This window comes from Giraffa tippelskirchi, chromosome 3 (genome assembly GCF_054371585.1).
Source record: "Giraffa tippelskirchi isolate mGirTip1 chromosome 3, T2T-mGirTip1v1.2.pri, whole genome shotgun sequence".
Classification (NCBI taxonomy): domain Eukaryota; kingdom Metazoa; phylum Chordata; class Mammalia; order Artiodactyla; family Giraffidae; genus Giraffa; species Giraffa tippelskirchi.
Window position 1 is genome coordinate 183,783,913 of NC_137277.1, and position 26,706 is coordinate 183,810,618.

Genomic DNA, 26,706 nt, shown 5'->3' on the forward strand with positions numbered 1-26,706 from the left:
GTTGGCGGGAGATACGAATATCTGCCGGGTCTCTGATGGCGGTTGCGTGAGGTGACTCGAGTTTCGAGCGGGTGTCCCGTTGGCTTGGTCTTCTCAGCGGCCATGAGGCGCAGAGGCCCGGAGAAGGAGGAGGAGGCCTGCGGCGTGTGGCTGGACGCCGCGGCGCTAAAGAGGCGGAAAGCGCAGGTGGGGCGTTGCGGGGGAGAGAGGGTGGTGGGGGAGGACCTAGGGGCCCAGAGGCGCGTGAAGAGAGGAGTTTGGGTGAACCTGGAGATGACAGAGGTAGAGTCGGGGGGCGAGAACGAACATATTTGGCAGTTCAGGGGAGAGAGGGGCCGGAGTCTGAAAAAGGCTGAAAAATGAGATTTGGGAAGGGTGGAGAGAAGAAAATGGGGGTAGGAAGGCAGACAGGCAGGCTGGGTGGGGCGGCATTGAAGAGGCTGGGACAGCGAGTTTTCGAGGTGAGGGAGAGGATGGAGAGAAAATTTGCTTTGAGGAGCGTAATGGAGCAGACAGACTCCTTAAGGTAGAATCCCTGCGAGAAGGTAGCAGAGGCTGAAGTACGCGGAGGGGTGGGTGCGTATGCAAAGGGAAGTTCTCGCCGGAAGGGTCCGCTGCCCAGAACCGGTAACGTCAGGGGAGAAAAAAAAAAAAACAGAAGGAAAAACAGAAAAATAGTGAGCATCCACTGGATGCCACACACTGTATTAAGTGTTAATATGTATTCTTTGTATCATCATCTTTATGGGAGTAAGGAGACTGAGGTGAGGTTAATTAAGCCAGGCTCAACCAACTAGGAGAATTGGAAATCACACAGGTTTGGCACATATGCAAGATTCTGTTAGTCATTACAAAGAAACAAAAGTATGAGATAATAATGTTTACTGTTTATTGAGCATTTTAAGCCAACATTGTGCTGAGTATTTCCGATGAGTTATTTTGTTTGGTACAATTCTATGTAGTAGTAATATAATGATAACCATTTACAAATGAAAAACAGGCTCAAAACAGATACTTAGGGCAGAATTCTTGCTCTCAAGTTGGTTACAATCTTGTGGAGAAAAGAAAAAAGTTGTACAGGTAAGAGCAATATGTAACTTACTGACTGTTTCCTATGTGTCAGGCACTCAGCTGGAACATTACATGCCTTATCAGTGGCTGGTATTTAAAGTAGGTACTGTCATTATCTCTGTTTTACAGATGAAAAAATTGAGGCTTGGATTTAGAAATTTGCTGAAGTGAGCAGGGGTTCAGGCTCAGTTCTAACTGCTGCAAAGGCCAGTGCTCTTAACCATTGTGAGGCAATATGTGTCCAGATGAGCAGTTTCAAGGGAAATGTGATTTTCTAGGCCAGAGAGATTGTCATGACTTAAGGTGATCAGGGATGATTTAACTGAGCAGGTGGAAAGGAATTTGAGACTGGAAGGATATGCTGGATTTGGGTGTTTTTGGCAGTAGTCCAAAGACCAGGTGGTTAACCTAATCTAAACCATTAATGAGAGTCTTTCCTGTAGGTAACTACAACCTGCTGAACAAAATCAACTGAGGATCATTAAAAAGTGTCTTACAACTAAAGTCATTTTTAACAAATGAATCACTTCCTTAAAAAATTTTTTAAACTTAAAAATCTTCTTGGAGTAGGTAATATATTCATATGGTAACTTAAAATGTTTAGCATATGCAGTGAAATATCTAACATTTATAACCTTTCGCTGTCTCAGAGGCCACAACTTTCTTGGGTATCCTTCCAGAGATAATCTGTGCATCTACCAGCAAATGCATAACTATTCTTTTAAATAGTAGCATCATATATATTGTTCTGCAACTTGCTTATTTCACTTACTGTATCTTAGGGATTATTTCATATGATTCACAGAAAGCTGCTTCATTCATTTTAAGGACTACATAGCATTCTGTTTTGAAATAGTATCCACTGTATGCAATAATAATGTCTTAGTCAGCTAGGCTGCCATAACAGAATGCCATAGACTGGGTGGCTTAAACCAACAGAATTAGTTTTTTCATTGTTCTGGAGGCTGGAAGTCTGAGATCAGGGTGCCAGTATGGTTGGATTCTGGTGAGGACTTCCTGGCTTGAAAACAGCTGCCTTATTCCTGTGTCCTCAAATGGTCTTTTCTTGGTGTGTATGTGTGTGTAGAGAGAGGCAGAGATATATGCAAGTACTTGACCTGAAGCCACAAGAAGGCTAGTGTTGCTAAAGCAGAGTGAGGCAAACAGGAGTAGATGAGATCTAAAGAGTGTGAGAGAGCATATGTGGCCAAATAATGTCATGTGGGTATTAGAGCTTAAACATACGAATTTTGGAGTACATGATATACAGCCATCGCAAGTATATATGTACTGTGCTTAGTTGCGTCTGACTCTTTGTGACCCCATGGAATGTAGCCCGCCAGGCTCCTCTATCCGTGAGAATTCTCCAGGCAAGAATACTGGAGTGGATTGCCATGCTCTCCTCCAGGGAATCTTCCCAACCCAGGGATCAAACTCAGGTCTCCCTCATTGCAAGCGGATTCTTTACCGTCTGAGCCACAGGGATGCACTCAAGTATATATAGTATTTATATTTACCAGTCTTTTCTTGATAAAAAGCTGTCTCTAATCTTTTGCTGTTAAAAACACTTACGAGATGAAGAGTTTTATACACACATCCTTTTGTACATATGCAAATAAATCATCTGCAGATGAATTTCTAGAAATGAGATCACTCGTTAAAAATGTATGTTTTTAAAATTAAGAATATGAAACATGTAACCTTGTTTAGTAAATACAAAAGTCTTTTTTTCTTCTATCCAGTAGTTAAAATGTAGATCACTTCAGAAATCTGAAACATATTTCCTGTAGCACAGGAGTTCTTGAGAGAGTCTGTGTCAGCCTTATTTTTTTTTGCTAACTATGCTTGTTGAATTAGCAAAGTTATCTTGCTTCCTTGTCAACTTTTTTGTTCTTCTCTAGTGTGTGAATGAGTATGCTTCAAAAATAGGAGTTTTATCATATTATAGCATAGATAGAATGGTGACCTTTTCCCTCACATATAGGGGGAAAGGCTAATTAATGGTTGGTAGGGAAATAAACATACTTATTAAAAATGACCAAAATGTGCAACGGGTGTTTTTTACTTCTGGAGTTAGGAATAAGCCTTTTATACTTTTAGAATAAATACATTCTTGAATAATGTGAGATGGATGGGAAATCTGTGTACCAGTTTGATTTAGAAAGAAGTAGAAGAGAGCTAGGAGAGAAAAAGGGAATATCCCTCAGGGAAGGGGAGAATCAGTATTTGTTTCTATGTCTGTAACTCTGACACTCCAAATCACACCTTTTCCTTTGATGATGTTATGATGAAAACGTTTATCTGTTGATGTAGTGCAAGGCAGGAGTCCTATCTCCAGGATCTCTAGGTCCTTTACTTTCCTCTGATTTCTGGAGGCCTGGACCTTATGACTGTAGTCACTGACACCATTTCTCCTTCTTGTTATTTTATTCCTAAAGATACTTTTATAAACTTTTGTTCTTCCACTAGTTCCTGTTCTTCTGACGTTAAGATCTCTAGCCCAAAGCAAAGTCCTAAAGATTTCCTTTTATAGGATGTAGAATCCTGCTTCTTCCTAGGTTAGCTATCCAATAGGCCTGATTGAGTTATAATGTCACGTGTCAATGAAAAATTAATAGTCAATTTAAGAAAAAGGAAAATTTTATTTGAGCCAGCTTGAGGATTATGATCTGGGAGACAGTTTTTCAGGAAACTCTGAGGACTATTCCTCCTATAGAGGTCAAGGCAAGGTTATATAAATTTTTGAGACAAATGGTTTTATACAAATTAATAAATTGAGTTTACATAGTATAACAGGATGAGTAGTGGGTTATTGTGGCCCAGTACAGGATTGAGGAAGAAGTGTTATCCCCTAAGGAGTTACCTTGCTGGTGCCAAAAAGAAATTGCTTCTTTTTGGTGAGTAGGCATTCCTGTGTTTTCTAAGTTACTGTATAATGCAGATGCACAGTGCACACTAAAGGGGAGGGGTAGTGGCTCAGGTGGGCAGAGAGAGAATTTTATGTTTAAAATTTTTCTTGTCCTACCCTAAAAATATTTTTATTTCATCAAGGAGATAGGGATGGATAGGCAGTAGCCAGTGGCCTGTGTTTGAGAAAGCATACCCTTTCCCATTTGATCCTTAAACAGAACTGTCTTGTGATATTGTGATTTATAAGAAACATATATTTGGTCATTCACCTGACCAAAATATATTTCTCATATATATTTGGTATTTGCAGTTCTTGGCCCACAGCTCCTAAAAACCCTTGGAATTGCCTGTGTTATGAGTGATAATGGTGTCTTATATTTAATGAGGTGATTTTTGGAAAGCCCTTATATAACCTAAGGATGAACTGGTTGCCAAGAAAATCATTCATGTGATTAGAGGGTTGGAACTTTCACCCTCCCGTTCCCCTACCTCTTGGGAGGGGAGAAAGACCAGAAATTGAGTTCAGTTGCCAATGGCCATTGATTAAATCAATCATGTCTATGTGTGAAAGTGAAAGTTTCTCAGTTGTCTCCGACTCTTTGGACCCTATGGACTATACAGTCCATGGAATTCTTCAGGCCAGAATACTGGAGTGGGTAGCCGTTCCCTTCTCCAGGAGACCTTCCCAATCCAAGGATCGAACCCAGGTCTCCTGCATGGCAGCCAGGTTCTTTACCATCTGAGCCACCAGGGAAGCCCTGTATGTAATGTTCAGTTCAGTTGCTCAGTCAAGTCCGACTCTTTGCGACCCCATGAACCGCAGCACGCCAGGCCTCCCTGTCCATCACCAACTCCCGGAGTTTACCCAAACTTACGTCCATTGAGTCGGTGATGCCATCCAACCGTCTCATCCTCTGTCGTCCCCTTCTCCTGCCTTCAATCTTTCCCAACATCAGGGTCTTTTCAAAAGAGTCAGCTTTTCGCATCAGGTGGCCAAAGTATTGGAGTTTCAGCTTCAACATCAGTCCTTCCAATGAACACCCAGGACTGATTTCCTTTAGGATGGACTGGTTGGATCTCCTTGCAGTCCCAGGGACTCTCAAGAGTCTTCTCCAACACCACAGTTGAAAAGCATCAATTCTACTCAGCTTTCTTGATGGTCCAACTCTCACATCCATACATGACTACTGGAAAAACCATAGCCTTGACCAGATGGACCTTTGTTGACAAAGTAATGTCTCTGCTTTTTAATATGCTGTCTAGGTTGGTCATAACTTTCCTTCCAAGGAGTAAGAGTCTTTTAATTTCATGGCTGCAATCACCATCTGCAGTGATTTTTGGAGCCCAAGAAAATAAAGTCTGTCACTGTTTCCATTATTTCCCCATCTGTTTGCCAGGAAGTAATGGAACTGGAGGCCATGATCTTCGTTTTTTGAATGTTGAGTTTAAGCCAGCTTTTTCACTCTCTTTTACTTTCATCAAGAGACTCTTTCGTTCTTCTTTGCTTTCTGCCATAAGGGTGGTGTCATCTGCATATCTGAGGTTAGTGATACTTCTCCCTGGAATCTTGATTCCAGCTTGTGCTTCGTCCAGTCCAGCATTTCACATGATGTACTCTGCATATAAGTTAAATAATCAAGGTGACAATATAGAGCCTTGATGTACTCGTTTCCCAATTTGGAATCAGTCCGTTGTTCCTATCTTCTAGTAAAAACCAACATCTTTTTAATGCCCATAAGGCACCATCTGGCTGTGTATGCCCTCTTACGCTTTTTAGACCTCATCTACTCTTCTACTTGGATGCGATCTCAAAAACGACAGGATGATCTCTGTTCGTTTCCAAGGCAAACCATTCAATATCATGGTAATCCAAGTCTATGCCCCGACCAGTAACACTGAAGAAGCTGAACGGTTCTGTGACGACCTACAAGACCTTCTAGAACTACTACCCAAAAAAGATGTCCTTTTCATTATAGGGGACTGGAATGGAAAAGTAGGAAGTCAAGAAACACCTGGAGTAACAGGCAAATTTGGAGAATGAAGCAGGGCAAAGGCTAATAGAGTTCTGCCAAGAGAACGCACTGGTCATAGCAAACGCCCTCTTCCAACAACACAAGAGAAGACTCTACACATGGACATCACCAGACGGTCAACACCGAAATCAGATTGATTATATTCTTTGCAGCCGAAGATGGAGAACCTCTATACAGTCAGCAAAAACAAGACCGGGAGCAGACTGTGGCTCAGATCATGAACTCGTTATTGCCAAATTCAGACTGAAATTGAAGAAAGTGGGGAAAACTACTAGACCATTCAGGTATGACCTAAATCAAATCCCTTATGACTATACAGTGGAAGTGAGGAATAGATTTAAGGGACTAGATCTGATAGAGTGCCTGATGAACTATGGACGGAGGTTTGTGACATTGTACAGGAGACAGGAATCAAGACCATCCCCAAGAAAAAGAAATGCAAAATGGCTGTCTGAGGAGGCCTTACAAATAGCTGTGAAAAGAAGAGAAGCGAAAAGCAAAGGAGAAAAGGAAAGATATATCCATTTGAATGCAGAGTTCCAAAGAATAGCAAGGAGAGATAAGAAAGCCTTCCTCAGCGAACAATGCAAAGAAATAGAGGAAAACAAAAGAATGGGAAAGACTAGAGATCTCTTCACGAAAATTAGTGATACCAAGGGAACATTTCATGCGAAGATGGGCTCAATAAAGGACAGAAATGGTAGAGACCTAACAGAAGCAGAAGATATTAAGAAGAGGTGGCAAGAATACACAGAAGAACTGTACAAAAGAGATCTTCACGACTCAGATAATCACGATGGTGATTTGGATTTGGTTTGCTGTTAATTTGTTGAGGAGTTTTGTGTCTGTGTTCACCAGTGATATTGGCCTGTAATGTGTGTGTGTGTGTGTGTGTGTGTGTGTGTGTGTGTGTGTGTGTGTGTGTGTGTGTGTGTGTGTGTGTGTGTGTGTGTGTGTGTGTGTGTGTGTGTGGTATCTTTGTCTGACTTTTGTATCAGGATGATGCTGGCCTCATAGAATGAGTTTGTGTTTTCTTTCTCTGCAGTTTTTTGGAATAATTTGAAGATAAGTGTTAATGTTTGGTAACATTCACCTATGAAGCCATGTGGTCTTGAACTTTTCTTTTTCTGGTTGTGCTGTGCGGCAAGCGGGATCTTAGATCCCTGACCAGGGATTGCACCTGTGTTCCCTGCATTAGGTGCACAGAGTCTTAGCCACTGGACTGCTAGGCAAGTCCCTGGACTTTTGTTTGGTGGGATTGTTGTTGTTTTATTACTGATTCAACTTCATTACTGGTAATTAGTTTGTTCATATTTTCTGTTTCTGCCTGGTTCTGTCTTGGGAAATTGTACATTTCTAGCAATTTGTCCATTTTTTCTAGGTTGTCCTATTTTATGTTAGAGTGTAGTTGATTAACAATGTGTTTGTTTCAGGTGTGCAGCAAAGTGATTCAGTTATACATATACTTGTATCTATTCTTTTTCAAATTCTTTTCCCATTTAGATTGTTACATAATGTTGATCAGAGTTCCCTGTACTATAAGTAGGGTCTTGTTGGTTATCCATTTTAAATAGAGCAATATGTACACGTCAATCTCGAACTCCCTATCTCTCCCTCCACCCCATCCTCTCCCCCGGTAACCATAAGTTCTTTCTCTAAATCTGTGAGTCTGTTTCTGTTTTGTAAAAAAGTTTGTATAATTATACAAAAATTATTTGTATAATTTTTTTAAGATTCTGCATATAAGCAACATCCGTATGAAATTTCTTTTTCTCTGTCTGACTTACTTCACTCGTTATGACAGTCTCTGGACCCAGACATGTCTCTGCAAATGGCACTATTTCATTCCTTTTTATGGCTAATATTCCATTTTATATATGTATCACATCTTTTTTTATCCATTCCTCTGTTAATGGACATTTAGGTTTTCATTCAAAATGTCATTAAATTAGTGCTAACAGAGACTAAAGAGGAAGGGGTCACATGATGATGATGCTTCCTGTGATTCTAGAAGTGGGAAGAGATGCCCTGGGAAATACAAAGGAAGCATTTCAAAAAGAACTAAATACAGTCATGTATTTCAAAGCTCTCACGTTATATGGAAAGTGATATTTCATACACAGATTCAAGACCAGAGTAACCATTATGAAAAAAAGAAGTTGGATCAAATTAGGTACTAGGCTTGAAGACATATGAATCATTAAAAAAAGAAAAGAATAAATTGGTTTAAAAGTAGAACTTGGAGACAAACTTGCAGATAAATTCTCAGAAGAGATAGGATAGAATGAGGGCTAAAGAGATTTTAAATTCTATGGAAGCATGGAAACATTTTCTAATAATAAGAAAGGTGACGTATATGACCCCAGATTTGCTTTGCTACCAGAGTTGTGAGTATAAAAAAGGATCATTCTTGGGGTGACTTGCAGCACCCCCCAAAAACATCATTCTCGATAGGAATACATCATAGGGGATCCTTGTAATATAGCAAGAGTAGCAGGAACTCTATAGTTGAAGTCAGTTTTCCCTTCTACCACTCTGAAAGAGGCAAACAGCTGGGCCATGAATGTGATATACCAAAGGACTAGAGAATCTTTGGTTTTGGAGGGAATGTGTCTCTTGAAGTTAGGTTCTTCATTGCATTCTTATAGGGTGAAAAAGTGTTAATATGTAGGCTGAGGTTTACTAAGGGGTTTGCTCCTGTAGGAACCCTATGCCTAATAGATAGGCTTTCTTGTATTAATACTATGTAATGTATAATACATACAGGGGCTGCTTTTATTTTGAAGTAGGGATCATCAGCCGAAAAACTTCGTACCTGAGTCCTTCTCAGTCCCAGGTGACCAGTCTCAGAGTCTTAATCTGTAATTTTCTGTAAGTCATCTTTATAGGATTCAGCATATATTCAGTAGTTTAAATAACTATTACTAGTTTGTCTGTTTTTCCCTTAAGCTGTAACCTTTATCAGGGCAGAAACACTGTTATGTTCATCACTGTTTCCCCAGTACCTAGTACAAGTTATTATTAATGCACATTATTTCACATATCTTGCATATGTGTCTCATACAATTTAGAGAGCCATGTGCCTGATTTGGGTTCTTCATAGCATGGTGGCCAGGTTCCAAGTGTCAACATCTCAAGAAAGCAAGGCAAAGTACATGATATTTTTATGACCCAGTTTTAGAAATCACATAGTGTTACTTCTGTCATACTTTATTGGTCAGGCAGCCACAAAGTTCTTGACAGGTTCAAGGTGAGGGAATATGGCTCCCACCACTTGATAGGAAGAGTAGCAAGGTCAGATTATAAGAAGAACATGTGAAATGATCATCTTTTATTGATGTTTTTTAGTCACTCCATTGTGTCCGACTCTTTGTGACCCCATGGACTGCAGCATGCCAGGCTTCCCTGTCCTTCGCCATCTCCTGGAGCTTGCTCAAACTCATGTCCATTGAGTCAGTGATGCCATCCAACTTCTGTTCAACCATCTCATCCTCTGTTGTCCCCTTCTCCTACTGACTTCAATCTTTCCCAGCATCAGGGCATTTTCTAATGAGTCGTCTCTTTGCATCAGGTGGCCAAAGTTTTGGAGCTATAGCTTCAGCATCAATCCTTCCAATGAGTATTCAGGATTGATTTCCTTTTAGGATTGACTGGTTTGATCTCCTTGCAGTCCAAGGGACTCTCAAGAGTCTTCTCCAACACCACAGTTCAAAAGCATCAGTTCTTTGGTGCTTAGCTTTCTTTATGGTCCAACTCTCACATCCATACATGACTACTAGAAAAAACCATAGATTTGATTATACGGACCTTTGTTGGCAAAGTGATGTCGCTGCTTTTCAATATGCTGTCTTGATTTGTCATTGATCACTTAGGAAGGCTTCCTTAACTCTCCTTGCTATTCTTTGGAACTCTGCATTCAGATTGGTATGTCTTTCCTTTTTTTCTTGGCCTTTGGCTTCTCCTTTTTTCAGCTATTTGTAAGGCCTCCTCAGACAAACCATTTTGCCTTTTTGCATTTCTTTTTCTTGGGCATGGTTTTGATCACTGTCTCCAGTATAATGTTAGGAACCTCCATCCATAGTTCTTCAGGCACTCTATCAGATCTAATCCCTTGAATCTATTTGTCACTTCCACTGTATAATCGTAAGGGATTTGATGTAGGTCATACCTGAATGGCCTAGTGGTTTTCCCTACTTTCTTCAATTTAAGTCTGAATTTTGCAATAAGGAGTTCATGATCTGAGCCACAGTCAGCTCCCGGTTTTGTTTTTGCTGATTGTATAGAGGTTCTCCATCTTCGGCTGCAAAGAATATAATCAATCTGATTTTAGTATTGACCATCAGGTGATGTCCATGTGTAGAGTTGTCTCTTGTGTTGTTGGAAGAGGGTATTTGCTGTGGCCAGTTCATTCTCTTGGCAGAACTCTGTTAGCCTTTGCCCCACTTCATTTTGAATTCCCAGGCAAAACTTGCCTGTTACTCTACATATCTCTTGACTTCCTTCTTTTGCATTCCAGTCCCCTGTGATGAGTCCCTTGGACTGCAAGGAGGTCCAACCAGTCAGTCCTAAAGGAAGTCAGTCCTGAATATTCATTGGAAGGACTGATGCTGAAGCTGAAACTCCAGTACTTTGGCTACTTGATGCAAAGAACTGACTCAATGGAAAAGACCCTGATGCTGGGAAAGATTGAAGGCAGGAGGAGAAGGGGACGACAGAGGATGAGATGGTTGGATGGCATCACTGACGCAATGGACATGAGTTTGAGCAAGCTCCAGGAGTTGGTGATGGACAGGGAAGCCTGGTGTGCTCCAGCTCATGGGGTTGTAGAGTTGGATACGACTGAGCAACTGAACTGATGATGAAAAGAACATCTTTTTTTGGTGTTAGTACTAGAAGGTCTTGTAGATCTTCATAGAACCGTTCAGCTTCTTGGGCATTAGTGGTTGGGCCATAGACTTGGATTACTGTGATATTGAATGGTTTGCCTTGGAAACGAACAGAGATCATGCTGTCGTTTTTGAGATTGCACCCAAGTACTGCATTTCGGACTCTTTCGTTGACTATGAGGGCTACTCCATTTCTTCTAAGGGATTCTTGCCCACAGTAGATATAATGGTCATCTGAATTAAATCCGCCCATTGTCATAGCTTTTCTTCCAAGGAGCAAGCATCTTTTAATTTCATGGCTGCAGTCACCATCCGCAGTGATTTTGGAGCCCAAGGAAATAAAATCTGTCACTGTTTCCATTGTTTCCCCATCCATTTGCCATGAAGTGATGGGACCGGATGCCTTGATCTTCATTTTTTTAATGTTGAGTTTTAAGCCAGCTTTTTTACTTTTCTCTTCCACTTTCATCAAGAGGCTCTTTAATTCTTCTTCACTTTCTGCCATAAGGATGGTGTCATCTGAATATCTGAGGTTATGGATATTTCTCCCTGCAATCTTGATTCCAGCTTGTGCTTTATCCAGCCCGGCATTTCGCATGATGTACTCTGCATATAAGTTAAATAAGCAGGGTGACAATATACAGCCTTGACGTACTCCTTTTCCTATTTGGAACCAATCTGTTGTTCCATGTCCAGTTCTAACTGTTGCTTCCTGACCTGCATACAGGTTTCTCAAGAGGCAGGTCAGGTGGTCTGGTATTCCCATCTCTTGAAGAATTTTCCAGTTTGTTGTGATCCACACAGTCAAAGGCTTTAGCATAGTCAATGAAGCAGATGTTTTTCTGGAACTCTCTTGCTTTTTCAATAATCCAACAGATGTTGGCAACTTGATCTTTTGGTTCCTCTCTGTTTTCTAAATCCCCGCTTGAACATCTGGAAGTTCTTGGTTCACTTACTGTTGAAGCCTAGCTTGGAGAATTTTGAGCATTACTTTGCTAGCATGTGAAATGAGTACAATTGTGTGGTAGTTTGAACATTCTTTGGTATTGTCTTTGGGACTGGAATGAAAACTGACTTTTTCCAGTCCTGTGGTCACTGCTGAGTTTTCCAAATTTGCTGGCATATTGAGTGCAGCACTTTCACAGCATCATCTTTTAGGATTTGAAAGCTCAGCTGGAATTCCTTCACCTCCACAGCTTTGTTTGTAGTGATGGCCCACTTGACTTCACACTCCAGGATGTCTGGCTCTAGGTGAGTGATCACACCATCATGGTTATCTGGGTCCAAAATGCAGCACTTGGGTACTTTCTACTGGCTGTCTTTGAAAAAGACAATCACAGTTTTTTGTAGTTTTCAGCAAATTCGAAAAAATCGGGGCCATTATTTCTAAGTATATTTTCTGCCATCTTTCACCTTGTTTTTTGGAATTCTTGTTATGTGTGTGCTTGATATCCCACAGACCATTCTTTTCAGTTCCTCACTCTGCTTCATTTTTGGATTGTGTATATTGCTATGACTTCAGGTCCCACTGTTCTTTTTTTCCTGTAGTCTCTATAATCTGTTAAGCCCATCTAGTGAATGTTTAATAACTTCTATTTCATTATTTTCACATTTTCCTTTAAATCCTTGAGCATATTTAAAGTTTGCTGATTCTGTTATCCTTGATACACACACACACACACACACACACACACACACACACACACACACACACATACATACATACATACATACATACATACACACACACACACACACACACACACACACATACATACATACACACACACATACACATATGGGCCTACAGCTCAGCTTGCAGTTCCCTGGATCTTTGTTCCCTGACCAGGGAGTGAACCCAGGTCCTCAGCAGTGAAAGGGTGAAGTCCTAACTACTAAACTGCCAGGGAATTCCCAGTCATCCCTGGTTTTTCTGAGTCTGTTTCCATTAACTGATCCCCCCACTCCACCCCCACCTCCCCATTATGGATTACTTTCCTGCATTTCACATATCTAGCAATTTTTTCTTGGGTGCTCGACCATGGTTCTACATTGCTAGGGGTCTGGATTTTGTTGTCTTTAAAGAATATTGAAATTTGTTTTGGAAGGTAGTTACTTGCTAATCACTTTGCTTTTTAAAAAAAAGGTTATTATTTTTTTTTGGCTGTGCTAGTCTTTACTGATGCATGGACTTTTCCTCTAGTTGCAGAGTGGAGGCTACTCTCCAGTTGCGGTGCGAGGGATTCTCGTTGCTGTGGTTTCTTTTGTTGTGGAGCATGGGTTCTAGGATGCACAGGCTACAGTAGTTGCGGCTCCTGGGCTCTAGTGCACAGGTTCAATCAGTAGTTGTGATGCATGGGCTTAGTTGCTCCTTGGCATGTGGTATCTTCCTGAATCAGGAATCGAATCCATGTCTCCTGCATTGGCGGGTGGCTTCTTTGACACTGAGCCACCAGGGAAGTCCCAATCAGCTTGCTTTTAAGCTTTGTTAGGACTGGTCGATTCAACAAACATGAACTTGGGCAAACTCGGGGTGATGGTGAGGGACAAGGCAACCTGATGTGCTGCAATCCATAGGGTTGCTAAGAGTCAGACATGACTTGGTGACTGAAAAACAATAGCAGGACAGGTTTGGAATAGTTTTTGTTCTGGGGCCAGTTTAGAATTGCTGAGGGGTGATCCTTCTACTAATTCTGCTAAATATCACTGATGTTAAAAAGGTCTTTCTAGGAAGAAATGTCTCTTTAGGTCTTCTACCCAGTTTTGATTGGGTTGTTTTTTTGATATTGAGTTCCATGAGCTGTTTGTATATTTTGGAGATTGGTCTTTTGTCTGTTGCTTTGTTTGCAAATGTTTTCTCCCATTCGGAGAGTTGTCTTTTCATCTTATTTATGGTTTCCTTTGCTGTGCAAAAGCTTTTGAGTTTAATTAGGTTCCATTTGTTTATTTTTGTTTTTGTTTTCATCGCTCTAGGAGGTGGGTTGAAAAAGATCTTGCTGTGATTTATGTTAGAGTGTATTTCCTATGTTTTCCTCTAAGAGTTTTTTATAGTGTCCCGTCTTATATTTAGGTCTTTAATCCAAGTATCACATATTAACACATATATGTAGAATCTAGAAAAATGGTACAGATGAACCTATTTCCAGGGCAGGAATAGAGATGCAGATGTAGAAAATTGGTGTGTGGACACAGGGATAAGGTGAGGGTGGGGATGAATTGGGAGATTAGGATTGACATATATACACTACCATGTGTAAAACAGATAGCTCATGGGAACCTTCTGTATAGCACCGGGAAATCAGCTTGGTGCTCTGTGATTACCTAGATGGGTAGGATAGGGGTGTGGGTGGGAGGAAGGTTCAAGAGGGAGGAGTTATATGGCTCAAACAGTAAAGAATCTGCCTGCAGTGCAGGAGACCTGGGTTCGGTCCCTGGGTTAGAGATCCCCTGGAGAAGGAAATGGCAACCTGCTTCAGTACTCTTGCCTGGAGAATTCCATGGACGAAGGAGCCTGGTGGGCTACAGTAAATGGGGTCTTGAAGAGTCAGACACAACTGAGCGACTAACACTTTCACTTCTCAGTTGTACAGCAGAAACTAACAACACTGGAAAGCAATTATACTCCAATTTAAAAAATAAAAAAAGCTCTTTCTACGTTGGCTAGTGAGAACCCTCCCAGCCCTGTGTGAGCTCTAGGAATTGTTCATCTTGCACCTGCTGGCATTTTTTGTCTGACCTCATGGGGTTTTGCCTACCACACAGGTAGGTTTGTTTTCAGTAATGAACTGAAGGGCTCTCTATGTAGATTTCTGGATGTGCTTCTCTGTGCTGCAAATCCCAGCCAACTCATCTTCCCCAAATTCCAGTTTCAGCCTGCTCAATTCATCAAGACTGCAGTTCTCTGCCTGGGTACCTCTCTACATACAGTGCAGTCTGACAAGTGCTACCTAGGGCGATCCAGGGTTCACCTTATTTTTTCTGCTTTCAGGGATCACAATCCTGCACTGCCTGTTATCCATCATCCAAAATCAGTTGTTTGTGTATCTCATTCAGTTTTCTAGTTTTGTATGGTGGAAGGAAATACTCCATACTAATACTACAAGTCAGAGTATGAATTTTATGCCCAAGATTTCCCAAATGTTAAAATGAAGTCAACTTTGGGCTAGAATTAATAATTTGGGTTCAAATTTCAGGCCTACTTCCAAATTAGTACATTGTTGTTGTTCATTTGCTAAGTTGTGTCCAGCTTTGCGACCCCATGGACTGCAGCACGCCAGGCTTTCCTGTCCTTCACTGTCTCCTGGAGTTTGCTGAAACTCATGTCTATTGAGTTGGTGATGCCATCCAACTTCTATCCAACCATCTCGTCCTTGTTGTCCCCTTCTCCTCTTGCCTTAATCTTTCCCAGCATCAGGGTCTTTTCCAATGAGTCGGCTCTTTGCATCAGGTGGCCAAAGTATTGGAGCTTCAGCATCAATCCTTCCAAAGAATATTCAGGGTTGATTTCCTTTAGGATTGACTTGTTTGATCTCCTTGCAGTCCATGGGACTCTCAAGCGTATTCTCCAGCACCCCAGTTTGAAAGCATCATTTCTTTGGCGCTCAGCCTTCTTTGTGGTCCAACTCTCACATCCATACATGACTACTGGAAAAACCATAGCTTTGACTAGATGGACCTTTGTTGGCAAAGTGGTGTCTCTGCTTTTTAATATGCTGTCTAGGTTTGTCATAGCTTTTCTTCCAAGGAGCAAGCATCTCCTTGTCAAGTGGGCCTTAGGAGGAATTACTGCAAACAAAACTAGTGGAGGTGATGGAATTCCAGCTGAGCTATTTCAAATCCTAAAAGATGATGCTGTTAAACTGCTGCACTCAGTATGCCAGCAAATTTGGAAAACTCAGCAGTGGCCACAGGACTGGAAAAGGTTAGTTTTCATTCCAATCCCAAAGGCAATGACAAAGAATGTTCAAACTACTGTTCAAATGTGCTCATTTCGCATGCTAGCAAGGTAATGCTCAAAATCCTTCAAGTTACACTTCAACAGTATGTGAAGTTGGTACATGGATATTGGCAAATCTCATTCTGTCTTTGACTTTCACAGCCAAATTGAATATAATCCTACTCTCCCTACTTTTTGGGCATTCTACAACAAGCAAATGGAAACAAAACCAAATCACAAATAAAGGAGCATGGGATGAGTATAAGTGTAGTAAGATTTGTGCTGCTTCATTGCTCCTCTTCTTAATAATAGCTGACTATTATTAAATGTTGTCTTTGTGTGAGAATTGTGTAAGCCTTTTATGTGAGTTAACTCACCACATCCTCATAACTGCCCTGTGGGCTTGGTACTGTTATTGTCTCCATTTCACAGATGAGAATGATACAGAGATCAAACAACTTCTAGAGGGTCATGCAGCTAATGGGCTGTGGCAAAACTGGTGTTGATTTGAGCAGAAGCTGTGTGACTCGGGAACCATGCTGTTAAACCACTATGTGACTATTTGAAAACTATTGAAAATTAATCAGCTGCTGCTGCTGTAGAATCATAAATTATCTTTAAATATAAAGGAGAGAGTATCTTCTGTGGAATCCCTTCAACAGATCCTGTTTAGTCAGCCTGCCTGATTTCCATGGGGAAGCAAAAAGAATGGGCTAGAATTGGAATATATGATTCTTGAGGAAAAACAGACACCATCAGTATGGCAGAAAACAGTGGAAGGGGAGGTACAGCCAAAACTAGAGAAGAGTATATGCGTGGAGTCCAAAAGATCTAGTGTGGTTCCAAGAGGGCAACTGGTGTTTATTGAGTCTTTCTTGTCTGGTGGCTGTCTTGATATTAATTGTTTCTATTATTCTTTTTCTCCCCTTCCTTAGACACATTTAATCAAGTCAAGCACCAAAATGTTAACACTGCTTCCTGGAGAGAGAAAGGCTAAAATTTCTTTTACTCAAAGTAGCTGTCCATCTGCAGGCACTCGGCAGACCAGCATTGCTTCCTTCCTCACCTTGCAGCCAGGTATGGTGAGCACACTAGAAGCAATCAGGGTGCAAAAGGGAGCACACTCATTTTTCCAAGCCGGAACATTTATGAGAAGTGGTGTCACTAGTGCTTTGTGTTAAACTGAGCTGACTTATTAGACAAGTTATAAAGCACAAAAAGCATCATCTTTTGGAAAGCAATATGTATGTGCTTTTACAAACATGCTTTTCTGGTTGTGTATCAGTCTAAAATTAAATATTGGTATTCTTTGACACAACAGTGAGGAAAGGTATACTGAGGACTGGGGGTGCAGAGGGGAGCCATTAGTAACGTATATATATGTATTAGTAAGGTTTGTGTCTTGGATTGGCCACGATTAGTAGTCTGTATAAGATTGATAATTGATATGTCTATATGAAGCTTCTCAATCCAAGTTCAAAGGTGTGTTTTTCTTAGAAAGCTTGCCATAAAGTTGGCTTGTGTCTCATCATTCCTTGGTAATTCTTTGTTTGCATGTTCCTCTTTGGGGACCAGCTGCCTCAGAGCAGGCTGAGGCTTACAGAGCAGGATTCTTATCAGTTGAAGGGTGCCGGGAAGAGTTTTAATTCTTGGTGCCATTCCCAGGACTGCTTTGCCTCAGCCTTCAAAATGCCTTCTCCCTACCAGAAACAAAAACTTAAAACGATCTTTTGCTTTAAGCAACGAGTGCAGAGTTCTTCAAAACCACTTTCCAATTCAAAATTCTTGCACATTCTATATAGACTGTATTGAAATCTTAGACAAAGTTGAGAACTCTTTTAAAAAACAATTTCTGTAGTATATTTCTTGGAGAAGGAAAGAAGAAAGTTATCAGCTTTGTTTATAATTAGATCTTGGCATCATTTGTGGGGGAGTAAGAATTTCATGTTACATTTATCCTTAAGGCAGACAGGATCCATTCCACACCTGATAAAACATACAGGCTGTACACTAATAGTTTTTTTAATCATCCTTTCTACTGATTGACTTAGCAAATAATTGTATCTTTATTCCCTTTTCCATGAAATATTTGGGGAGCAGGAGACCTACATTCTCACTGTCAGCAGAAGATTTCTGAGTTGGCTGGTTAATGTGATCTCTGAGACTTTACAAAAATGGTATATGTTGAACATGTTTCTCAAAGGATAATATCCAGGAGTAATATTTGGCCAGCATCACTATTTAGAAGAAACTACATGTTAAATAAAAAACAAGCAAAACTGATCTGCCCTATTGTATTAAACAAACCCATAACATGAAAATGCAACTGGAAGAGTAGGCTGTGGTCTGATTATATGCCATGTTTGACTTTATTAGGTCAAAGGAAGCACCCATATATTTGAGAAGGGGAATATAAGAGCTGTGTTTTAGAATAGAGCTTGCAAGAAGGAAGATCAAAGGTAGTTATGATAGCTGACACTGATTACAGAAGAAGCCACCTAAATCCTACTCAGGTGGAGTTTTCCTGCAGAATAATTTGTTGTTCATCTGTTTTACTAGGAAAGACAAATGGTGCTGACCAGAGTGTTTCATCTCATACAGAAAGTCAGACCAACAAAGAGTCTAAGGAAGATGCAACCCAGTTGGAACATCTGACCCAGGGCTTGCAGGATGACTTCATGGCACCCCCTTTAGCCACTTCAACCCCTGCAGACATCCAGGAAGCTAGACTTTCTCCTCAGTCTCTCAAGGCTTCTTGCCACCATGGAATAGGAACCCCACGCTTGACTGTGCTGTCTTTATTCCGGCCTGATACCTCAGTCTGTGCTGGAGAGAGTAAGGCCTCACTGGCCTGCTCCTTCGCCCAAGACCTGAAGAGTTCTTACTTGCTGGACCAAAAGGAGGGAGAGGATTCTTCCTGTGAAAGGGAATGGCTTCATGGATGTAAGAAAAATAATTATCAGAGTGTGGAGAGACACAGGAAAACAACTGGGCACAAGGGCCATCAGCTCTTGGATAAAACTAACTTGGAAAATGTGTCTGCCAAAAGAAATAGGCAGGCCCCTGTCCTTCAAACATACAAGGATTCCTGGAGCAGAGCAAACACGAAAGCAGTGAAACAAAGCCCTTGTCCTATTCCTGAGTTTTCCTGGGACAGTGAAAGGAATGACAAGGACTCCTGGAGTCAGCTTTTCACCGAGGATTCTCAGGGCCAGCGGGTCATTGCCCACAACTCTAGAGCTCCTTTCCGAGATATAACCAACAACCAAAATCAGGGCTATGGGCATGTCCCTAATAGCCCTTGGGCTCAGTGCCAGGACAGGACCACCCAGTTCAATCTGCAGCCTGACTCGCTCTTTACCCAGGACTCTGAAGGTAATCAAGTTATCAGGCACCAAGCCTAAATGTCTTTGTGAGGGTTTTGTTCTAAAAGTACCTAGAAATAACATATAAGAAAGCATCTTCAGGGGGTGCGTATGTTTGAGCAGGGGAATGTAAGATCTTTGTTTTAGAAAGGTCATTCAGAATGATCTTTGGTGGGAGGGAGGCATGGGATGAGACTGTTGTTATTGACCATTTTGTGTCAATAAAGCAGGTGGTACCACTTGTTGAGACAGTGTGATTGGCTTCATGTCTTTCCCTGAGGATGAAGTGGCTGGTGAATTACCTGCATGAGTTGTGGTGAGCACTGAAGGGGCAGGGCAGGTACTCATTTCTCCACTAGAGCCCGCTACGCAGCCTGCAGAGACACCTCTTTGCTCTTTTAGATGCTTCTGACTTGGAAGCTGCTTCTTATGGATGTGTGTTTTTCTGATCTCTGGCCGTAACCTTACCCACTCAACCTAAGCTTGTCACCATTATTCTTGACACTTTTTTGAGTGATGAGGCAATTCTCCCAGACCCAGGCATACAGGGGCAGGGAGGATAGACAGAGAAGTAGAATGATTGATTAGGCAGTTTTGTTATTTTATTCTTGTGGTAACTTTATAGCATTTTGAGGTTATATATGTTTAAACATCTCCCTGAAAAGGGCTGACTTATAATGATCTAAATGTGACTCTTATCATTCTTCTACTACAAGGTGGGAGACAACTCCTTTTGTAAAACTATGAATCCAAATAAATGACTGTTTACAAAGCTGGCTCTGATGGTAACTAAAACATTACCAATTTCATTTTTTTGAAAAAGCAGTGTTCCGTCATTGTCATGGGTCTGATCTGAACACAGATCTAATCTGATTTGTGTTCTGTTCAAGACATCATCCACCGGGTGGTGGTTTCCCATGCTGCAGGTGTGGTACCTAGGAGGCTTAAAAATAAGCCTCTAGGGGGCAAGCGTGCAAGTTACAGGATGGACTGGCTTTAAGAAGTTAAGTGTTTCTAAAGGGGACAAGAAGCTCCCTAGGGAAGAAGCTTCCTCCTATAAAGGCAGGAACCAGTTTACAAAAGCTCATATACCTTGAAATTAATAGAAATTCTATACCTGTGGGGGATACTGGGTGGTCACAACTCAAGAGATGGACACAACCAACGCAGTATCTCTCCAAATCCTTCCTTTAATGTCAGGTAGTGCTTCAACCCAAACACACAGAGGATACATACTGAGAAAAGGACCTGAGGGCATCTGAGTCATGCATGGTATGATAAGTATAAACCTTGGCCCCACGCAAAGGAGCAGTCAAGGGCCTGGAAGATTCACCTCTTCATTTCTCTTTCCTGCTGGGCTTAAAGTCCATGGAAGAGAAAGAGCTTTCAATCAGTGGAACCAATGAGGCATCGAGGCCTTGGAGGGTAGATTTGGTTGTACAGTATTACAAAATATATTTAAGAAAAAAACAGCCCAGGCCTCCCAGCAGTAGCCCAAGTCTCAGCTGGTCAAGTGGCCCAACCTCTATATGTAGGTGTTAAGAAAGGGAAGGGGGAGAGAATGATTGCTGGGCATTGGTGTCAGTTCATGATGGAGCAGCATAAGATTTTCCCTGCCCTGTGAACGTGCACATACATTTATAGCCCCCTCCCCTCAGCCCTGCTCTGCTGCAAGGAAGCGGCTGAGAGTGAGTGACAGCTGGGCACAAAGTGTTTGGTGAGACCAGTTATGGGGTCTAGTGCAGTGAAGTCAGTCTTTCATTTAGGACCTACTTTCACACAGGAGAAAGGAAAACCCAAAAAGTTCTATCTCACCCTTTAAATTGGGACATTCCAACATATATAATTACCTGTGTCTCAGCTCAAAACAGTCCTTTAGCTTCTAAGGTTTGAGTATGGAAAACATAATGCAGCCCTTCTTAGTTCAAGCTCTAGCTTTCAGCAAGACTGTTGCAGATTTCTAACTGATGGGCAGAAACATCTGCGGTGAGGAAGGCAGCTACTGAAGGAGCTCCAGGAGCGTGAGACTGAGTTGCAGAGCTGAGTGCTATCAGTTCCCTTTTCTACTAATATCTTCTTCCTTCAGAGCAAACTTCCTCCTTAGGACCTCAGAGATAAGAACAGCAGGGTCTTCCTCCTTCAGTGAACTCCGGCTCCTAGAAATAGAACAACATATTGAGTACTTTGGTTTTTCCAGTAGTCATGTATGGATGTGCGAGTTGGACTATAAAGAAAGCTGAGCGCTGAAGAAGTGATGCTTTTGAACTGTGGTGTTGGAGAAGACTCTTGAGACTCCCTTGGACTGCAAGATCCAACCAGTCCATCCTAAAGGAGATCAGTCCTGGGTGTTCATTGAAGGACTGATGTTGAAGCTGAAACTCCCAATATTTTGGCCACTTGATGTGAAGAGCTGACTCATTTGAAAAGACCCTGATGCTGGGAAAGATCGAGGGCAGGAGGAGAAGGGGATGACAGAGGATGAGATGGTTGGATGGCATCACCGACTCAATGGACATGAGTTTGGGTAGGCTCTGGGAGTTGGTGATGGACAGGGAGGCCTGGTGAGCTGCGGTTCATGGGGTCGCAAAGAGTCAGACATGACTGAGCAACTGAACTGATTGAGTACTTACTCTGTCCTGAGCAGTGTTTTGTATGTTGGAATACAATCTCACTTAATCCTCACAACACTCTTATGAGGTAGAAGCTATTACAATCCTTTTTTACCAATGAGGAGATTAAAGCAGAGCAATGTTATGACTATGCCCAAAGTCATTAGTAAGCAATGAGTCCACAGTTTAAAACCAAGCTTGCAGATCTCATCTTTTAACTAGACATGGTTTTACTATTTCCTGAAATGGCTATAAAATGTGGGTAAAGGACCATTAACCTGTTGGTACTGGCAGTCGTGGCTAAGCTTCTGCTTCCACTTTCTGGCTCTATCTTATAAGCAATCCAGAATTTATAGTTAAATGTTCACATCATAAGGGACCCATGGGAGCAAAACCAGTTCCAGATTAGGGTAGGTTCAAATTACCTGATAACCTCAGGTATCTTCCTGGAAAGTAGTCGCTTGAAATCCTAGTGAACTTATATATATACATCCGCATGAAGGCATTTTATTGGTCATTATGCTAGATGTAAGGGCTAAGATTATTATTGAACCTCGAAAACCAAACCAAGAAGAACTGCCTTCAGTCTGTCACATTTCTGAACCTTGAGGACAGGACTACTTTCCCATTCTTAGTCATCAACCCAGCTCCTTCTATCAACAAAGGAGAAAAGATCCCAGGACATGAGTGAGGAAGGGCTCAGCAGTAGGGGATCACAGATCTAATTGGTACAAGAGGCAAGTGTAAGAAAGCTGGAGAGTCAGTCTATAAAATACTGACCAGAAGAAGAAAGCAGCAGCAGCTGGAGATCAAAGAACTGTGGGTCTACATGACCAGCCTGACTAGGGACAAGTACTAGGATACACTACCAGCACCCTTGTCTAGTTTTCAGAAGAAAATGGGACCAGAAAACAAAAAGGGATCTTACGTGAGGTGAGTCACCATCCCTTTAAGAGTAACTTTATCGTTTCAGGAGACAGCCCTCACCTCCCCAGCCCTGAAAACAGCTTTTTTTTTTTTTTAATTTTTAAAAGGCAAAAGAATTTTTAATGGCATAAATGAATAAGCAAACAATGTACAATGTCTGAGCCCTAGTTAACTCGTGTAGCTACAGATTTGATTAACCTGTTTGTAGGTTCACAGATGGTTCTGTAACTAGGACACTTAAAGGATAATTCTGAAACGTAAGATTTACATGTCTGCAGATACTGGCTTATTTGCATCCACCCATCCATCCAACAATTTTTTAAAATTTATTTTTTATTGAACGACAATTGCTTTACAGAATTTTGCTGTTTTCTGTCCAACCTCAACATGAATCAGCCATAGGTATACATATATCCCCTCTTTTGAACTTCCCTCCCATCTCCCTCCCCATCCCACCCCTGTAGGTTGATACAGAGCCCCTGTGAATTTCCTGAGCCATACAGCAAATTCCAATTGGCTATCTATTTCACATATGGCAATGTAAGTTTCCATGTTACTCTCCATACCTCACCCTCACCTCCCCTATCCCTATGTCCGTAAGTCTATTCTCTATGTCTGTTTCTCCACTGCTGCCCCATAAATAATTCTTCAGTACCATTTTTCTAGATTCCGTATATATGTGTTAGAATATGGTATTTATCTTTCTTTTTGACTCACTTCACTCTGTTTAATAGGTTCTAGGTTCATCCACCTCATTACAACTGACTCAAACACATTCCTTTTTATGGCTAACATTCCATTGTGTATATGTACCACAACTTCTTTATCCGTTCATCTGTTGATGGACATCTAGGTTGCTTCCATGTTCTATCTATTGTAAATAGTGCTGCAATGAACAATGGGATACATGTGTCTCTTTCAATTTTGGTTTCCTCAGGGTATATGCCTAGGAGCAGGATTGCTGGGTCATATGGTGGTTTTATTTCTAGTTTTTTAAGGAATCTCCATACCATCTTCCATAGTGGCTGTATCAATTTACATTCCCACCAACAATGCCAGAGCGTTCCCTTTTCTCCACACCCTCTCCAGCATTTATTGTTTATAGACTTTTCGATGATGGCCATTCTGACTGGTGTGAGGTGATATCTCATTGTAGTTTTGATTTGCATTTCTCTAATAATGAGCGATGTTGAGCATCTTTTCATGTGTTTGTTAGCCATCTCTATGTCTTCTATGGAGAAATATCTGTTTAGGTTTTTTCCCCACTTTTTGATTGGGTTGTTTGTTTTTCTGGCATTGAGATGTACGAGCTGCTTGTATATTTTGGAAATTAATCCTCCGTCAGTTGTTTCATTTGCTATTATTTTCTCCCATTCTGAGGGTTGTCTTTTCACCTTGCTTATAGTCTCCTTTTCTGTGCAAAAGCTTTTAAGTTTAATCATGTCCCACTTGTTTACTTTTGTTTTTATTTCCATTACTCTAGGAGGTGGGTCATAGAGGATCTTGCTTTGATTTCTGTCATCGAGTGTTCTGCCTATGTTTTTCTCTAGTAAGAGTTTTATAGTTTCTAGTCTTACATTTAGGTCTTTAATCTATTTTGAGTTTATCTTTGTGTATGGTGTTAGGAGGTGTTCTAATTTCATTCTTTTTCATGTAGCTGTCCAGTTTTCCCAGCACCATTTATTGAAGGGGCTGAAAACAGCTTTTTAACTGCATTAAAAAAATACAGCTGCACACCTGGCCTCCGGACTGTGAGATGTCAAATATTTCAATGCCCAGGAATCTCATTTAAATAAACACTTCTGGTATGTCCTGTGCAGCAGAGAAACACTGCAAGCAGGTGACTCTCAGGCTGGAGCTCTAGGGCTTCTCTGCTAGGTGAGTTTCTCATGGTAGGTATTTCCCAAATCCCCTCACACTCTCATCAGAAACACCTAGAGTTCTACTCCTTGGGTGTTCTGCTTTGGTAAGTTTAAGGTGTATTTTGAACAAACCCAAGCAATTCTGATAGGCAGCCAGGGTTAGGAACTAGGGGTCTCAAAAGCTTTGTTCGTAAATCTGTGTTTCCAGGGTTGGTTTGAATAATGGCCCACTGTTTAAAGGGAATTCTCCTTCCACCAAGTAAGTCTACTTTTTTGAGATACTAAAATAACTATTATGCAACTGTACTTTGAAGGGTGGGGCACAGGGACACTTATTACTAGCAGTATGAGAACCAAAGTGGTGAAGCCTCACTGGAGGACAGAAACTGGATTAGATGAGCCTTCTTATTAAACCTCTGTTTAGTAACATTTGGTTGGGTTAGATCACCCCAACCAAATGTAAAGTGTTGCTCTTTTCTCAAACTGAGGCCCCAAGCACTAGCAAGCGGGCAGCAAGCTTTGTGAATGAAATTATACATTGCTACTAATGAGCATTTACTATGTAAGTATTTACTTTCTATTATATAATTGGCCACAGGCAACTTAAACAGTAAACAGACCATCATAGGGGACTTCCCTGGTGGTTCAGTGGCTAAGACTCTGAGGTCCGAATGCACGGGGCCTGGATTCAATTCCTGGTCAAGGAACTAGATCCCACATACCACAACGAAGATCCAATATCCTGAGTGGCATAATGAAGACCCAGCACAGCCCCCTTTGCCCACCCCCTCAAATGATCATCATAAGCTCCTTAACATATACTTACAAGTCTTGGCTCTGCTTCATCCGGTGGAAGTCCTTTAGGATACCCATCATATCTGCAAAGCTGCTGGCCTTGGACAGAGAGACACAGTCATCCTCTTCAGACGAGCTGCAGGTAGCTTTGTGTTCTGGTTTGCAACATTCAGGGCTGGCAGAACAAAGCAGGGGGACTGATGGAAGCTCAGGGACCTCTATCTCGGTCTCCTCGGTGATGTCACTAATGACAAAGGAAGTTGTAGAGTGGAATGAGGATCCAAAACAAGGTAAGGGAGAAGAGACATTTGAACTTCCTGGAGATAAGAAATCTGGCGTTAATGAAGCCGAAGCTGAAAGAGAAAACAATAGGCATGGATGGACATTGGGGCTAAAATACAGTAGTTATATCTTCCCACAAACACTGCCTACCAACTATTCATTTCCTGGGCTGACACCATGACATTCTGGGTTCCTCCACTACCCTCCCCTCTCAGGATCTCAAGAAGATGTAGCAGCACTGTGCTTTTCCAATGTTCAGAAGGGCAGAAAAACCCACCCCATAAAGGCCTTGCTTCCTAAAAGCTCCCATTTTGCAGTGGGCAATGGAATGACAGCACTCTTTAGACTGAAGCAATAGTGTAGAACCATGGCCTGAATTTGTCCTTTTCTCTAACTCGGCCAGTGCTTCTGACTGTGCTCCTTTGAATGCAGCTATCTGTGACTGGAAGAACTGTTCTACAGCAAAAAACCAGAATGGTCATAGTTCTCCCAGTTCCCAAATTTTAATGGAGAGAATTTCCTCAATTTCTAAGTTTCTAGGGAATATTTCTGGATTTTTCCTAAACTACTTCAGCATGTCTATTGGATGATAAAAAAAAAAATGTAGAGAACAAATATAAATGGAAAATTCAAGTCCATTTTCTCTATAAACTACCACATGAGGGAATTAAATACATAAAAATTCCAAAGAGAACACCATGATTTTCACATGTTCTACCAACTGACAAGGTTTGGGAGCTACGACTTTGAGTCAATGAGTAGCAAAAAAGTGAGAATGGGAGGAATGTGACGGTTAAACACTGAGCATCCTGGGAGAGATCCATCTGTTGATATTTCCCGAGTCTGGTCAGCCCATCCATTCCCAGTGATCCTGCCTTAACTGCAGAGAGAAAGGCTGAGATGGAGAGGTGGTCTCTGGGAGAAAGTCAGAGTGCAAGGAAAGGGAAAATATGCTTACAAAGGGGGATGTGTCTCAGTGGTAGGAAATACTTATTTCTCATATTGAAAAGGAAAGCCACTGAGCACTCAT

The 26,706-nt window shown here is 41.4% G+C and overlaps 2 protein-coding genes across 11 annotated transcripts in view; one reads left to right on the forward strand and one right to left on the reverse strand.

Annotated features, from left to right (window-relative positions):
- On the forward strand, window positions 1-24,554 carry AUNIP (aurora kinase A and ninein interacting protein). Of its 3 annotated transcripts, none has more exons than XM_081586625.1 (4): window positions 1-186; window positions 16,772-16,913; window positions 18,396-19,211; window positions 24,395-24,554. In XM_081586625.1, exons 1-4 carry the CDS (start codon window positions 103-105, stop codon window positions 24,445-24,447), a joined length of 1,095 nt encoding a protein of 364 aa, XP_081442751.1. In that variant the 5' UTR covers window positions 1-102; the 3' UTR covers window positions 24,448-24,554. The 3 variants fall into 3 exon arrangements, with proteins under 3 accessions (XP_081442751.1, XP_081442752.1, XP_081442753.1); XM_081586626.1 differs by lacking the exon at window positions 24,395-24,554 and adding an exon at window positions 21,125-21,194; XM_081586627.1 differs by lacking the exon at window positions 1-186 and adding an exon at window positions 15,621-15,821.
- The window catches only part of MTFR1L (mitochondrial fission regulator 1 like), a 14,489-nt gene continuing 7,564 nt past the window's right edge, over window positions 19,782-26,706 (reverse strand). For 4 of the 8 annotated variants that reach the window (XM_081586632.1, XM_081586633.1, XM_081586634.1 and 1 more), the window contains exons 6-7: window positions 25,426-25,711; window positions 19,782-21,357 (exon numbers count right to left, since the gene is read on the reverse strand). In XM_081586632.1, the coding sequence (XP_081442758.1) occupies window positions 21,252-21,357; window positions 25,426-25,711 (392 nt within the window). In that variant the 3' untranslated portion in view covers window positions 19,782-21,251. Of the gene's footprint in view, window positions 21,358-25,425; window positions 25,748-26,706 lie in introns of all 8 variants that reach the window. The other 4 variants (XM_081586628.1, XM_081586629.1, XM_081586630.1 and 1 more) reach the window with 1 other exon arrangement.

Bases quoted from the DNA above. Each gene is read 5' to 3' on its own strand.
- AUNIP (XM_081586625.1), top strand. From the start codon at position 103: ATGAGGCGCAGAGGCCCGGAGAAGGAGGAGGAGGCCTGCGGCGTGTGG. The intron at 16,914-18,395 runs GTATGGTGAGCA...CTGTTTTACTAG, and splicing joins CTTCCTCACCTTGCAGCCAG to GAAAGACAAATGGTGCTGAC. The intron at 19,212-24,394 runs GTAATCAAGTTA...TTTTTCATGTAG, and splicing joins CTTTACCCAGGACTCTGAAG to CTGTCCAGTTTTCCCAGCAC.